General features: G+C 47.7%; 1 protein-coding gene across 1 annotated transcript in view; it reads left to right on the top strand.

The window, feature by feature from the left end:
• The window catches only part of LOXHD1 (lipoxygenase homology PLAT domains 1), a gene marked incomplete at both ends in the record, with an annotated part of 161360 nt that extends 145719 nt beyond the window's left edge, over nt 1-15641 (top strand). Inside the window, 4 exons of the mRNA XM_084278544.1 lie at nt 8808-8978; nt 10098-10236; nt 11656-11817; nt 15161-15641. Of these exons, the coding sequence (XP_084134670.1) occupies nt 8808-8978; nt 10098-10236; nt 11656-11817; nt 15161-15641 (953 nt within the window). The remainder of the gene's footprint in view (nt 1-8807; nt 8979-10097; nt 10237-11655; nt 11818-15160) is intronic.
• Between the last annotated feature and the right edge of the window lie 264 nt (nt 15642-15905).

Here is a 15905-nt window from a genome sequence, read left to right as displayed (position 1 = left end):
CAGCCAAGGGGAGCCAGGAAAAGCCTAATTATGGATAAACAAGGCTTCTCTGTGTTATTATAGGAGCAAAGACAGGTTATGCACCCAGCTTCTTTGTGTCAATGGGGTTGTCCTCTCAATTACACCAGCCATTATGGCATTGTCTAATTGAGTTGCCCAACTACTCCCGTGACTCCTTTTGGGTGGCTCTGCCAAAGGAGAAAGTATCTTATTCCCCTGTCTTGATCTGGAATCCACCCAAGACCCTTAGCATGCCTTCATTTTGCCTTTTCATTCTCTGAAGGAACTACTTTTTTAAGGAGCAGTACCTTAAATAAGATCTTAAATTGCCCAAGCTTTTAACTCACAGCACACTACATTTCCAGATACATGTTTCTGCAATTCCTGGACATGATTCCAAGTCTTTTGGGCACTTTTAGGCCATAAATTAATAAAAAACTGCTGAATAGATACCTTTTTAGCCCTTTGCGAGGGTATAGTTAGCTATCAGACTTGAAGAGGGTTTTTTTAAGACCTCAGTGCTTGGCTGTTGCCTCAGAAACTCTTTTGATCCATGGGGCAGATTTGTTGACTAGTTTTACATAAAAAGGGAAAGGAAGAGAAACAGATGTGTAAAACTGCCCCATGGAGAGGAGGTTGCATCATCCCCCTTGCTCTGTTGATGTCTGAGGAAGAAAACTTCAACTTCTGGGTGGATTGAATTCACACATCAGACTAGGAAAAAGGAGGCATACAAGCTCCAGACCTGTGTAGCATATCAGCAACTGTGCTATGGCTGCTTAGTTCTTCAGATTGCCCAAATCTGTCCTTAACCTCTCAGGAGATCCCAGCACTGAGCCCTACTCACACCTTCCCCTGTCTTCAATGGCTGGCTGCTTCCTTGTGCTCAACAGCCCCATTACAAAGTTGTCCTACAGGCATTACAGGGCAAGCAGAAGAGTATGCAAAGATCTCACAGTCCACAGTGGACATGAAGTAGGAAAAAAAACCCAACAAGTAAGCAAATAAAACAGCAGTTTTGGAGAGAAGGTGTTGACCTTGTGCAGTTGTTCATTTCTTCCCAAACTCCTGTAGAATCATAGAATGCTTTGGGTTGGAAGGGACCTTGAAGATCGTGTAGTTCCAACCCCCTGCCATGGGTTAGTCACCTTCACTAGACTAGATGGCCCAAAGCCCCATCCTGGCCTCAAACCCTTCCAGGGATGGGGCTTCCACAGCCCCTCTGTGCCAGGGCCTCACCACCCTCAGAGTAAAGAATTTCTTCCTAACGTCTAACCTAACCCTACCCTCTTCCAGCTTGAAGCCATTGCTACTTCCTGGTGAACAGCTCCTCTCCCACTTTCCTATGGACCACTTTAGAGTATTGGAAGCCACGCTTAGGTAACCTCAGAACTCTTCACCACAGATCAGGAAGAGCCCAAAAGGCCAGACACAGCTGTAAAATTCTCAATTCTGTAAAACCTCCTCTTTTCTACGAGTCTCCTTTGCTCCTCTTGGGGACAAATTGTCCTGCATCTTTGTTAAATGTGTTTGCACCAAGCATGCCTCAGTAGGAAACAAAATGTGCTTCACTTGCAAGAATATAACCTGAGAAACTGTTACGTCTTCAGTCTGAGATGTTAAGTGGTTCTGCACAGTAGTGGTTTATCCATAAGATGAGGGGTGGCAGGGAGGGATGGTTGTCTGAGAGTAGGTGAGGAGTGGCGTTGCCCTGAGTCAAATCCTGGGCCGAACAACTTGCATAGACAAGTGGGGGTGGGGGTAGGGAGCAGGGGGATGTGTTTTCTAAAACTGGCTCCAGTGTTAAGCTTTTGTCAAATGCTGTGAGAGGTTTTGCACCGCTTGTCTGCCCTGATGAGAAACGTCGTGGTGTGAACTAACATGATCCTGAAGGAGAGAGCTACAAGATGCATCTATTTTTATTCTGCCACTGGCTTGCTGAATGACCTTGCGTAAATCATATCCCTGCACCTCATTTTCAATTATGTAAATTAGGGATAAAAATTATTCACCTTCTTAGAGTGTTTTGAGATGTACTGATGCGGAGCTCGGTGCTATGATTTTAACACCTCGCAATTAACGCCTAGTGATCTGATGCTGCTATCAAAACTCCCCTCACTTTCTGAGGGGATGTCTTGTGTGGTAGGGTTGAGGAGTGGATGGTGACCTAACCAGGCAGGGGACAAAATGGCAGAAGACACAAGGCTGATAAACTGTCTTTGCCGTGGCCATTGCTTTATGTTTGAGAAAACGTGAAAAGAAAAGCAAAAATATGATGAAATAATGAGCAGAACGTGTTGGTGGCTGTGAATGGCCCCTGAGCAGCCCATGTCCCAAGCAGGATTTTTCTTCTACATCTATAGAATCATAGAATGTGTGAGGTTGGAACGCACCTTTAAAGGTCATCTAGTCCAACCCCCAACCTGTAGTGAGCAGGGACATCTTCACTAGATCAAGTTGCTCAGAGCCCCATCAAGCCTGACCTTGAATGACTTCAGGGATGGGGCCTCCACCACCTCTCTGAGCAACCCGTGCCAGTGATTCACCACCTTCATATTGAAGAATTTTTCCTAATACCCAGCCTAAATCTCCCCTTTTCTAGGTTAAAACCATCACCCCTCATTGTATTGCTCCATGCTGTCATGAACAGCTCTTCTGTCACTCTTCTTACAGGTACTTTTCAGGTACTGGAAGGATGCTATAAGGTCTCCCCAGAGCCTTCTCTTCTCTGGGCTGAACAAGCCCAACTCTCTCACCTTGTCGTCATAGGAGAGGTGCTCCATCCCTTGGATCATTTTTCTGGCCTCCTCTGGCAGCGCTCCAGCATGTTCATGTCCTTCTTGTGTTGAGGCCTCCAAAGCTGGACACAGCACTCCAGGTGGGGTGTCACCAGAGGAAACATAAGCACCAGTAATTACAACTATTAGCCTTGACTGGGCATCAACCCCTTTCAATACAATCCAAAGAAGATCTGGTACAGATCAACAAGGGATAGTGAGGAAAACCAATTAATACAGATGCAAAGAGCAGAGACAGTTTACCTCCTGCAGACACGTGTGCATCCAAGCCTGGATGTGGTTCTGCCAGCACAGAACTGATCTCATCAGCTTTCTCTTTGCAAGTAATAGTTATATTCACCAAAGCAATGTCAGGGACCAGATGCCTGATGAGGGTGAGCCCACCAGGCTCAGTTCATTCTCACCATTTATTTCTCTTCCATCCTCCAATGTTCCTGTGTGTTACAACAGCTTAATATTTGAATACAGTTTGGAGCAAGTGGTGGCTGTTCCCAAGAGGGGCTGAGGAAGCTTCTGGTCCCTCAAGTTAACTTCATTTAGTTAAATGAAGTGTTGACTTCATTATCTGCATCACATCCACTGCTTCTAAAGTCAGACATGGTTACGCTAATCGCAAATGCATGACAAGGATCTCACAATCCAACCTGCCTGTTGAATGTCAGGGAAGTACAGACATTTAGTATCTCCTCAGAAAAGGGGAATATGGTCCTGTGGAAGACTTTGCAGAGGGTCCTTGCCCAGCATCACCCAGTTGTCAGCTTGTGTATGTAGAACTGCTGGAGAGGGTTCAGAGGAGCCACAGAGATGCTCAGAGGGCTGGAGCACCTCCCCTACAGAGAGAGGCTGAAGGAGCTGGGCTTGTTCACCCTGGAGAAGAGAAGGCTGCAGGGGGACCTCATTGCAGCCTTCCAGTCCCTGAAGGGAGCAGAGAAACTGGAGGGGAATCAACTCTTTAAAAGGGCAGATACTGGCAGGACAAGGGGATTGGATTGAAGCTGAAGAAAGGAAGGGTTAGATGAGATCTTAGGGGGAAGTTCTTTATAGAGAGAGTAGTGAGGGCCTGGAACAGGCTGCCCAGAGAGGTTGTGGGTGCTCCATCCCTGGAGGTGGATGGGGCCCTGGGCAACCTTGTGTAGCTCCAGGCCTGGAGATTGGTGTCCCTGCCTGTGTCAGGGGGTTGGAACTCTGTGATCCTTGGGGTCCCTTCCAACCCAGACAATTCTATGGTTCTGAGATTCTTTTGGGAAGGAGGATAAATGGGACAAGCAACTGCTCTTTTTGGATAGGGACGCACGGGGAAGAGAACACATTTCCCTACGTGACACGAAATTATACAACTGCCAGAATCAAACAAGCAAAGTGATTCTGTTTCCCCAAAGCTCATCTCCTCCTCTAATTACATCTGAAATGTTTCGCACTGCTATTGAAAATGTCACTTCCAGCTGCAGACCATTAACGGAGCCTACAAGGCACAGCCACGGGTTTTATTAGGGCAGGTTTGCTGCTGGGGATTTCGATGGCAGCAAAACATGCCTGGAGTGAAGTACCTTTTGTTGCAAATGCTGAACACTTGTTTTGGTGATAGGGGATCTTCCACAAAGGCGCAGCGGTGGCCAGACTATTTTAAAGATCCAGGACCTGTATAATCAAGGAGGAACTGGTCAGATCACTGTTTCTTCTCTTCTGCCTGAAAGCAATAATGGAGACAAACACAGTGGTCCTGGTCTGTACTGGGCTCACTGCAGAAAAGACCATGATGCCCTTCAAGGCATTTGTGCAGCTGATTTGTGCCTGTTCTCCTGCTTATCAAGGTGCCAAAGGCACACAAACTGCTCTGGCTCTTCTGTGAGCACTGAAAGTTAAGTGATAGAAAAGCTGTGGCTTTCATGGTGATCAGGATCCACCACCCAACAGTATCCAGGGAGAAGGCTGATGGGACATTGCTGCAGAGATCCTCTGGTTTCTCCTGTGCAGCCAGGCTTTCTGAGCAGTGGACAGGACATAAGAGAGTCCTTCTGCCCTGCTAGAACTTCCACCACAGAACTTCTTCTAGCTCCTCTTACTCACTCTTTCACTGATGCTCACTCCATAAACCAGTTTGTGCTACAGATTTGATGCCTCCAAGATTACACCCATATGGGATGTAGTTTCCTTTCCTGTTGCCATTAGGGACTGTAAGGTCTCCAGGCCCATTGCTCTGCAAAAGCTACACAGGAACAGAAAGTTGAAGCAGGGCAACACCCTGAAACCTGGCCTTAATGACCTGAAAAGTGATTCTGAGAACACAGTTTCTTTTCCTTCCGTGGATGTGTCACTTGGGTTAGTGGATGTCAAGTCTCACATTTAGACTCTGTGCATTATTGGACTTTGTGTTTTTTCTCTAAACCAATAAAAAAATAAATTAAATATAACTTTTCCAAATCTGAAGCAAGAGAAAACCAATACTTCATCTTTCTTCGGCCCCAAAGCAATCCTTCCATTTCTGTATCAGCATTTAGGTAGAGTTTAATGCTGTGGCAGTGATATGACACCGCCTCTGGCACTGGGGGGCATGGACAGGGCAAGTTGATGTGCTGCTCTTCACATAACCAGCATGGAATTCAACTGGGGTCAATCATTTATCTCGAGAAATGAAGGCAATATAAGACACTCCTACGCCTCCGGCTCTCCCAATACAGTTTAAATTGATACCCATCAGGAAGGAAAAAAGGGAAAAGGAGGGAACTATTCCCTCCCCCTGGTTCTAGTAGGAGGGAAGAGAATTATTTTTTCTTTCAAGAAGGCAGGAGGATGCTTTGAGGCAGTAGCAGTGTTTGTCTGAGTGACCAGCCAGGTCCTTGATTCGAGGTACCCTTGTGCTGTAAAGGGACACCCTGTTAGTGTTCACTTTTCAGTGTCGATCCCCTGGCAGAGCCCAGAGCTCACTCTTTAAATAGCCCAGAACTGATAAATTAATTTCTTGCAGGGAACACCAGGAGAAAATGCACTTTGTGCTTCAGCTCCAGCATGTGCTGGGAAGTCATCTCTGGCCCATCATGATAAATGAGCAGGTTTTTGTTGCAGCTTTCCTGGTGAGCAGTTGCTGGGACCAGGCTGGAGAAGAGGGAGGAGGGTATGTGCATCTCGTTCAGTCTCCCTCCTGATGCCACTGCTTAGTGCTCATCCTGTCCCAGCCATGCTGTTCACTGCTGGCAGCAGGACCAAGACCACAAATTTATTCTATTCTGGTCTGCAGGCATTGATCTCTCTTGCTGGAGAAAGATGGGATGTTTTCTTTCTTTTATCCTGTATTGTTTTAACTATAGTTTTGATGGGAGCGGAGCAGCCTCCTGAATATGCTGCAGAGACGTTCATTGAACTTAGATGGAAATGAGCCTGACAAAAAGATTAACGGCTGACATTGCCAACATGTTTGGAATAAATTTCCACACAGCCACAAAGAGCGAGTTGCTCCAGTTAGAGAGTGATGGCAGCCCCAGGGGACTTGATAAGATCCACCCAGGAGGCAGCAAACCGATGAGGATCTGTGAGGGTACGGTGTACCAGCTGACTCCCAAAACCCTTTGTGCCCCTTGTTCTGCTGCTGGAGCCTAAAGGAGAGCAAGAATGTTTGGGTGGTGTGCCCAACTTCCCTGTTTGGATGCTGCACCTGTGGTGTTTGCACAGCTCTTGTCATCGGCACGTGGCACTGTCCTCCCAGTGCAAGAGAGATCATAGAATCACAGACTGGTCTGGGTTGGAAGGGACCCCAAGGACCAGAGAGCTCCAACCCCCTGCCACAGGCAGGGCCACCAACCTCCAGGCCTGGAGCTACACAAGGTTGCCCAGGGGACCCATCCAACCTGGCCTCGAACACCTCCAGAGATGGGGCATCCACCCCCTCTCTGGGCAGCCTGTTCCAGCCCCTCACCACTCACTCTGGAAAAAACTTCCCCCTAATATCTAATCTAAACCTTCCCTCTTTCATCTTCACTCCATTTCCCTTGTCCTGCCATTGTCTTCCCTTTGAGCAAGTTGATTTGGACATACTCACTAGAGTCCAGTGAAGGGTCATGAAGACAGTTAAGGAACTGGAGCATCTGTGGTATGAAGAGAGGCTGAGAGAGCTGGGACTGTTCAGCCTGGAGAAGATGAGGCTTAGGGGAGGGTTTATCAATGCTCATAAATCTAGAAGGGGAATGAAGATGGAGCCAGTCTCTTCTCAGCAGTGGCAGAGCAAGAGGCAACAAGTACAAACCGCAACATAGAAAATTCCAATTTATGAATAAAAGTTTCTGCACAGATAATCAAGCACCAGCACAGGCTGCCCAGAGAGGTTGTGGAGTCTACATCCTTGGAGACATGCAAAACTTGACCAGACACTGACCCTGAGAAACTTGCTTTAGCTGACCTTGCTCTAAGCAGGGGGTTGGACTAAACTTTCTCCAGCAGTTCCTCCAGACACAGTAACTCTGCAGTTCTGTGTCCTCTAAAATTAAGGGGAAAGTGATGTTTTTGGTTGAGGTCTGTGCCTTGTGGTGGGTGGGTGATTCCCTATCTTGAGGAGAGGTCAGGAAGCCAAAGCACAAAACAAGGGCGTCTGTGTGGCTGGTAGAGAACTGCCAACACAGGCAGGGGACAGGGTGACCTGTTGACATGATTCAAAAAGGTGCCATTACTTCATTTTCCAGGCTAAAGAAGATTAATATTTGCAAACTAAGGAAGTAGGCACATGGCAGTGAGTTCTTGGAAGAGCAAGGGCTGTTTAATGTCTCTGGGATGTAAATAATAAGTCAGCAGAGATCTCTCATCATGGATATAACCTTTCTTTGTCTGGCTAATAACAGGACTTGTAAGTAGAACTGTCAGAACCTCCCGTCCCCCCAGGCTCAACAAGGGCTTCTTCTATTTCAACAAAGAATTCAAGAAAATGTTTCCAATGCCCTTTTCTTCATTTTTTTCAAGTTGTTTTCCCACTGGGGAGGGGAACGAAAAAAGAAAGTAGAAAACTAAGAGGGAGCTGTGATTCCCTAGAAGGCCCCAAGGCAAAAGTTACGTGATTTGGTAATCCCTGCTGTATCATCCATCACTTTCATCTGCCCTACATTCATACCCAGTCACAGCATAAGTGAATTCACCTGATAGCTTGGCAAGATCAGGATATCACAGATAATTTCCTTACATGTGCGAGCTGCTTGGGTCAAGGGAGCAAGTTGTAATCAACCTTCTGACCTTCAAATCCAAATATGAAGAGTTCAGGGGCCACAGAGAAAGACACTAAGCCCTACAGCTGGTGGCCAACTAGTGCTCCCAAGACATGAACTGAGTCCCCACAAGCCATGCACACACTGCTATATCTTTTTTAATAGCTACTGATGTGTGATGGAAGGATGGGAGTTAGCTGGGACAGGAACTCATGTGTTTCTTTCAGCTTTCAGGCTTCATGTTTCCCTTGCAGTGGAAAGAAGAATCTGCAGCAGTTTCTGTGGCAGAAGCTGCTCCCTTAGTGTTTGATCCCAAAACATATGATTTCCAGGAAAAATCATGCTTCTGCTTCTGAAAACAGTTCTGCAGGCCATTGGTTTCCCTGGGGCTTTGTAAGGGTTTGTTGTCCCTAAGCTGCATTAGTGCTTCTTCCTGGGACAATTCCTGCATTGGTGAGTTGACAGGGGGTGCGCTGGTCCCAGCTTCCCCAGTTTGCTCCTGCTACTGGTATTGCAGATGATGGCCCCTCGCCAGAGACCTCAAAATCCAGCTTTTCCAGGACCATGCTCCAACACCCATAAACCTGATCAAAAGCCAGCAGTATGCTCAAAAGCACAGCCTGGTGCTGGAAGGGAGACCAGATTATGGTCTTCAGCAGTTTGTCATGGCTTTCAGCATCAGAACAATGCTATGTTCATTAGTGGCATCTGAAACAAACATAGATCATTTCTGGTGTCAGCAGGATGCTCCCAAGGGGATGTACCTCACCTCTTCACCCAGCTATGCAAAAAAATGCCAACCCTTTTAATTTTATTGTTTTACTAGGAATTGCACCAGGTTGGCACTTGGAATATATTGATGTGAGCGACTCAGCCATGGACAAGACCTTTCGCTTCCAGTGTGATCGCTGGCTGGCTAAAGGTGAAGATGATGGGCAGCTCATAAGGGAACTGGCTTGTGCCAACAATGACATCCTGGAGCTGAAAGAGAGGACAGGTAAGTTTAGAGCTGACTTGGGGCGTTTGCTGAGGGACCTCAGAGTCCAAAGGACCACATGTCCTGCAAGCTGCTCCGTTGAGGGTTCCACAATATTTGCATGCTTTTAAGGGTTGGATGACTGAAGGTGTTCTTTAGCTCACAATTGAAATGCTCTGATAAGAAAGAAACAAATCAGGATTTATGAAGACCAAAAAGACCTCATTTTGGGTTGAAACTTAAAGAGGAGCCCATCTGCAGCAGTTCAATCCAATGGTAAGGCATAAGGACACATGGTTATAGTCTCATTAGAAATAATGGTCTTGAGTCTTTGAGGTGGAAAATAAGTTCAGTCCTTAGAGCTTTGTAAGTAAGATTGCTCCAGCTTCCTCCTTATCATGTTCTGGACCACTAGTTCGAGTACCCCAGCTGAACATGGTGACTGAGCTTAACACCCCTTAGCCCTGCGATGGCTGAGGGTAATTCCACTGAGTCCCAGGTAATTATACCGGTGTCTGATGTGGTGAGGGAGGGAGCAGGAGCTGTTTAGCCTCACTGTTGATATGCAAAGTGCGTCTCAACAACTCCTGCACTGCAGTGCTCTTCTCCAGAAGAGGTCTGGAGAGTCGATGATCACATCACTTCAGAGGGATTTCACTCTGTCCCTGCAAAAAGAAAAACCCAAACCAACCCAAAACCAGGCTTGTGGCTGTCATTTTGGGTACTTACCCATCACCACAGCATCTGAGCACATCCCGTGGGCTACACGGATACCCTCGCTGTCTCTGATCCTACACAAAAAAATGTAGGATTTGGGCTGTGTTAAGAAGGGGAGTGCATAGTGCAGCAGGAGCTGGTTGCAGATTGATCATGAACAGCTTCATCTGCTCTTGCTAGCTGATAGAGGAGGGCTCATATTTTGCACGTACTCTACCCCTGCATGAGATCCAAAGCACACAGAAGTCAAAAGTCCCACTGATTTCAGTGTGGTTTCATCCTTATTTTGCAAATGCTTTCTTGTGTGCTGTGATAAATATTAGGAAGAGAGTTTTTAAGCAAAGTGACAGCCAAATGAAGAGATCTTTCTGGCCATCTGCTCTCCCTTTTCTGTTTAATGTGTGTGTTAATTATGCTTTAAAGCCTACGAGATTGTCACAGTAACAAGCGACAGAGAGGATGCAGAAACAAAGGAAAACGTCTGGATCATCTTAGAAGGAAAGCTGGGCCGCTCGAAAGAATTCCTCATGGAAAACTCCTCCAAGAAAAGGAGATTTGAAAGGTAGCAGGACTGGGTGGTGGGCTAGAGGAACTCCCCACCCTCCTGTGTCTTCCACAAATGCCACCTCTTCCCTAGGATGGTCCACAGGGTTGTGTTTGTGCCAAACTGCTTCTCATCCCCCCCTCCAAAGAGCTTTAATGGCTTCTCACCTGGAGTAAAGGGGAGATGTAGAATTGGTTTGAGATGGGCAGACACAGAGCAGGTTCCAAAATCCTAAGGAAAAAAAAGGCATTCATTGGGTAAAAGGAGTTGCAGATGATGCACATGTGCATGTGTGTCCCTTTGTGTTAGCGCACAGGGAAAGCGGGCTCCTGGCGAGCGCCTGGGGGAGGCTGTGTGGTTTTGATCTGGGAGGAGCAGAAGGAAGCTGGAGGTGGTTTTAGTTCCCTTTGCAGCATCTCACTGGCAGTGAAATCAGGGAGAAAGTAAAAATAGTTGGAGGCTAAGTGTTGCCAGGGCTGCTCAGATTTGACTTCCCAGATGAATATGGGGGGGAGAGGAAGGGGGGGGAGGCTGAAAGATCACTGTCACGTGAGGAAAGCCAAATATCAGCCTGGTCCTTGTCTCACGTGGGACCAAAGTGCTCCAGACATGAGATGGGTTTCCAATGTTTTTTAAGGACACAGAATGCCCTGGGGAGACAGGAGCCCCTTCAAAGCCACGGACACTGTTGGTATTCGGTTGCTTTTCAGGGAGAAAAGGTTTTACCCATGTCTCTGTAAAGGAAGGTAAAATTGCAGCTGATGTGGGCTCTAGGATGAACAGCTGAGATCTTATGTGAAACGTGAAAGACTGGGAGGAGTTTCTGTTTGACCTTCAGCTCATGGTATCTCCAGCAGAGTTAAAGAGTCCACTCTCCAAAGCATTACTCGTAGCCCATCCTTGGGGCAGGTTAGAACAAGGATCAGTACAAGGAGATAAACCTAAGAGATACACAGGGGACATGACAGGGAGACAGCCAAGGGTTTGACAGGAACCTATTGTTTCTCCAAACTGTTTTCAAGCTGAGCTTCAGGAAGGGTGGCTGAACCAGCAAATTTAAAGCAGCTACGGTGGGTAGATATGTAACAGATACAGTATTTGTCAAGAATGAATGAATAAGTGCCAGAGGGGAAATTAGTCATTCTTTAGCTTTATCTATAATGAGGCAAATTGATTTTGTATGTGGAACAGCTCAAGTTTATCCTGGAAAGTCCTAGTGGCAACAATTTAAAGTGTCACCCCTAATCAGAGAAAATACTAAATTTAAATATGGAAATTACGCTTTGTGTTGAATGATTGTAGGTTAAATGAAATGACTTTAAATGGAGGTTTAACGTCTATCTCCTGTAGCCGTGTGCAAATTACTTGATGCCCATATGAAACAAGCCCCTGCCAGCCTTCAAGATACTAACTGAAACCGTTCCTCCTTTCCCGTAGGGGAGCAACAGACACATTTCAGTTTTCTTCAAAGAACGTGGGTGATATTGCAGCCATCTGTGTTGGTCACTGCCCAAAAGATGGGAAGAAGTCATCCGCAAAAGCTGATGTCTTCTGGCACGTCCAAGAGATTATCATAACTGAGATGGAGCTTTGTAACAAGTAAGTGCCTTCTCATCTGCAAGGAGCTGCTCTAGGAGGGCATGGGGATGCTGAGCAGTTCTGCATATGTCCTCCTGAAGTGTTTCAGACTTCAGCAATAGTAGACAGTCTTACTGAACCTTAATCACAGAATCACAGAATGACTAAGTTGGAAAAGACCTTTAAGATCATTGAGTCCAACCGTTCCTGTCCTGTGCTAAACCACATCCCTGAGCACCTCATCTATCCTTTTCTTAAACACACCCAGGGGCAGTGACTCAACCCCCTCCCTGGGCAGCCTGTTCCAGGCCCTGACAACTCTTTCAGCAAAGAACTTTTCTCTCACATCTGAGCTGACCCTGCCCTGGTGCAGCTTGAGCCCATTGCCCCTTGTCCCATCTCCTGTCCCCTGGCTGAAGAGACCATCACCCACCTCTCTGCAGCCTCCTGGCAGGGCAGTGGAGGTGGGGAGAAGGTCTCCCCTCAGCTTCCTCTTCTCCAGGCTCAACACCCCCAGCTCCCTCAGCTGCTCCTCACAGGATTTGCCCTCCAGCCCCTTCCCCAGCCTGGTTGCCCTTCTCTGGACTTGCTCCAGGACCTCAATGTCCTTCTTATGGTGAGGAGCCCAAAACTGTACACAGCACTCCAGGTGCAGCCTCACCAGTGCCCAGTCCAGGGGCACAATCCCCTCCCCAGACCTACTGGCCACACTGTGTCTGACACAAGCCAGGATGTCATTGGCCTTCCTGGCCTCCCAGGCACACTGCTGGCTCATGTCCAGTGTGGAGTCACCCAACACCCCCAGGTCCTTCTCTGCCTGACAGCTCTCCAGCCAGTCTCCCCCCAGCCTGTAGCACTGCTCGGGGTTGTTGTGTCCCATGTGCAGCACTCTGCACTTGGCATTGTTGAACCTACTGAATTCCTACTGTTGAACCTACAGAACCCCTTCTGAAAGCTGAGGAGAAGCTATTCAGTGTGCCAGGTACGCAACATCCTTGTCTGACTTGCCTGTGCAGGTCCAAGTTGTTGGAGAGGACATTTGCACATGCAGAGGAGTTTATAAACAAGTTGGCTTGAGTGAATCTCACAGCTAGGACAAATTAACTCCTCAGCTGGTGGACAACAAAACGTAAGGGGTTTGTAGGGTGCTCTGCACAGACTCGCCTTTAGGCAAGTCTTGTAAAAACAACTCCTAGGGAAAAAAAAAATAAATAAAAGCTGAGAGCAAGACAAAACCTGAACATCTGATTCAGACTGGTTTGGATGCAAGATCCTTCTGGGATGGTCCAAAAAGCCCGCTGGAAAATTGGCAGTTACACACTGTACCAGGTGTGCTCTGATCTGAACATGACTGAAATCTGCCACAGCTGAAAAGTGACCACACCTGAAGAGCCCTGAGTGTGTCAGGTCCCATGGGCTTTGGTCCGAGCCCGGTCCTTGGGAAGGTGTGGCATTCACAACTCATGGAGCGGGCAGCAAAGGCACTGTGCAGGAGCCAGTCCATCTGCAAAACAAACTCCTCTTCAGAGAAATTATATACAAAGTCAATTGTGGGTTTATTTTCTCCCCCGTGCTATTTCCATGGCTGCTAAGGAATTTTAAATATAAGGAGTTTGCTCCAGCTGAGACGATCAAGTGTTTAAGGAGAAATCATTGAAGTGGTTTGGGGGTTTTTTTAGAAGCCAAGAGCCTCTCCTAGCAAATTAATCAGCCAGCAGAAAAGCCACAATAATATTTGCTGAATGAAAACTCAGTCAATTACATACTAAAACACGTCCTTTTCTCCTGGTGGGGAAAATCCTGGAACCCTTAGCTCCCAGCTGTGCGACCAAATCCACGCGCTAACCTTACTGGGAGTAGGCAGAAACTGCTGAAACGAGACGTTTTGAAGGGGCCAAGGGTCTTCTCGTAAAGACCTCCTTTTTAAAAGATAACTGAACAAATGTATTAAAATAGAGGGCAGCCAGGAGATACCAGTAAAGCCTACAGCCTGTCCTCTCTGGGCCCTGGCTTCACAGTGGCCTGTGCTTCGCAAACCGTCGGCTGGAGCAGGGTCTCGCTGTGAGAACCAGTTCTGGCATCAGGTATTCCCCATCCCAAACAGCAAAAAGCCCCAGTCTGTTGAGACAAAGACCCAATTAAAACAGTTACTGAGATTTTTAAAAGGTACTGGGATTTTTGCCTTTTAGTCATAGACCTTAGCACGCAAAAGGGATGCATTTAGGAGCTTTTCCTGGCAAAACTCAGGGCTAGAAAGGTGATTTATTTTTTTCCCCTGCCCCTCACAGGGACCATCATGCTCTATCATCCTGTGCTGCATTTCATACCCCAGGAAATAAACCCACAGCGCAAGGCAAACCCCCCTCCCTGGTCTCATGCACTTTTTCTGTCTCCAAGCCTAAAATTTTCACTCCCAACACAATTTCTTATTTACAAAGCTTCCTTCTGGAGAAAGAGGAGCTTTGATTTGGCTTTGGGAGGTGTCAGAAGTGTTGGAAGCGCTTAAGCAGCTCGGTGCTCCTGCAATGGCAGGAGCCCTTTCCTCCGGGGGGGGGGGGGGGGGGGTGGGGGGGTGACACACACACACACCCCCAACCCAGCTACGCACCCCTCCACCAAGACCTGCTGCTGCAGTTTGGTCAAGGGGGGAGAAGGAGAAGGCATGGAGGGGGGTGGGGAAGGAGGGAAAAACTCATTTGGAAATGATCTGCATCACTGGAAATGAAATACATCATTAACAGCGGAGTGCTCCAGCCTCTGGCCGGCTGCCAGGTACACGGTAATTTATGGATGTGTGATGTGCTCCCTGCGCATCACCAGAGGCAGCACTGCAGAGAAAAGGGCTTTCAGCATCTGGTACCTATCATTTCTGTGCTCCAGGCTTTTTTTTTTTTTTTTTTTTTTCTGCCTGCTGAGGCATGGGCTGAGTGATTTGGATGAGGAAAGGGGGAAATTTAAACCTCCTCCTCCTCCCATCTTTCCTGTTCCCTTTTCTCCTAGTTCCTAGCTCAGCTTTAACCACACTGTCAGCGAGGGTGATTGCTGATCTCCCTGCTCTCAAAGCAGTTATCTGGGCTGCAGCAGCTGGGGGGCTGATTCCCTATCCTGCCTCAGCGGGTCTCTAAGGGGACATGCCATCGGCTCAGGAAAAAGGGGTGGTGAGTGCCCGCACAGACCCTCCCATGTGCAGGGTGTCTGTGGCCATCGAGGGAGATCCCTGCGTTTTTCCAGCTGCAGTGTTCAACCGCAGCTGTCTTTCTAGGGCTGGCACCTGTACAGAGAAGAGCTGGAATTGATCTTGGGCAGTTTGGTAGCATGCCCAGCCACTCATACCATTGACGTGCTGATAATTCCCCTTCGGCAGGTACTTCTTCAGGTGCAACGTGAAAATCCCTCTGCGTTACAAGAGGCGGGACTACAAAGTCTTCGAGTGTGCCAAGGTCACTGAGAGCTTTGCCAGCAAAGCCCGGAGCTTGGTGCCAGTCAAATACGAGACCATCGTGGTCACAGGCTTTGAAAAGGGCGCGGGGACCGACGCCAACGTGTTCATCACCATCTTTGGGCTGAACGGGGACTCGGGAAAGCGGGCGCTGAAGCAGAAGTTCAGGAACCTCTTTGAGCGGGGCAAAACCAATAGGTTTTACCTGGAAACTCTGGACATGGGAGAGCTAAAAAAAGTCCGGATTGAGCACGACAACAGCGGCCTGGCACCCGGCTGGCTGGTGGAGCGGGTGGAGATCACCAACTCGGCGACCGGCGTCACCACCATCTTTCCCTGCGGGAAGTGGCTGGATGAAAACCGGGGAGACGGGTTGATCTGGAGGGAGCTTTTCCCTAGATACTGAAGAAGGGAGGGATGCAGGATGGGTTCGGTCCCTTCTGCACCAGCATGTTTTTCACTCATTCGTATTGTTTTGTACCGCGTTTCACTTTTTCACACACTGCCTTTTTGTACTGAGGGATTTTTAGCAGCAAGATGTGCTTCCTGGGCTTATGTTTTGTAAGAGTAACACTGCTTTTTTTTAAAAGGGCATATAAAATTGTGAATGGAATAAATGCTTTTCTCTCTTGTTTACAACTAAAAGCCACACCCAGCAGTGTAACCATAA

This window comes from Gallinula chloropus (genome assembly GCF_964237585.1).
Source record: "Gallinula chloropus genome assembly, chromosome: Z".
Taxonomy (NCBI): domain Eukaryota; kingdom Metazoa; phylum Chordata; class Aves; order Gruiformes; family Rallidae; genus Gallinula; species Gallinula chloropus.
Note: the sequence above shows the minus strand (reverse complement) of the source record. Positions and strands in the feature narration are given on the sequence as shown.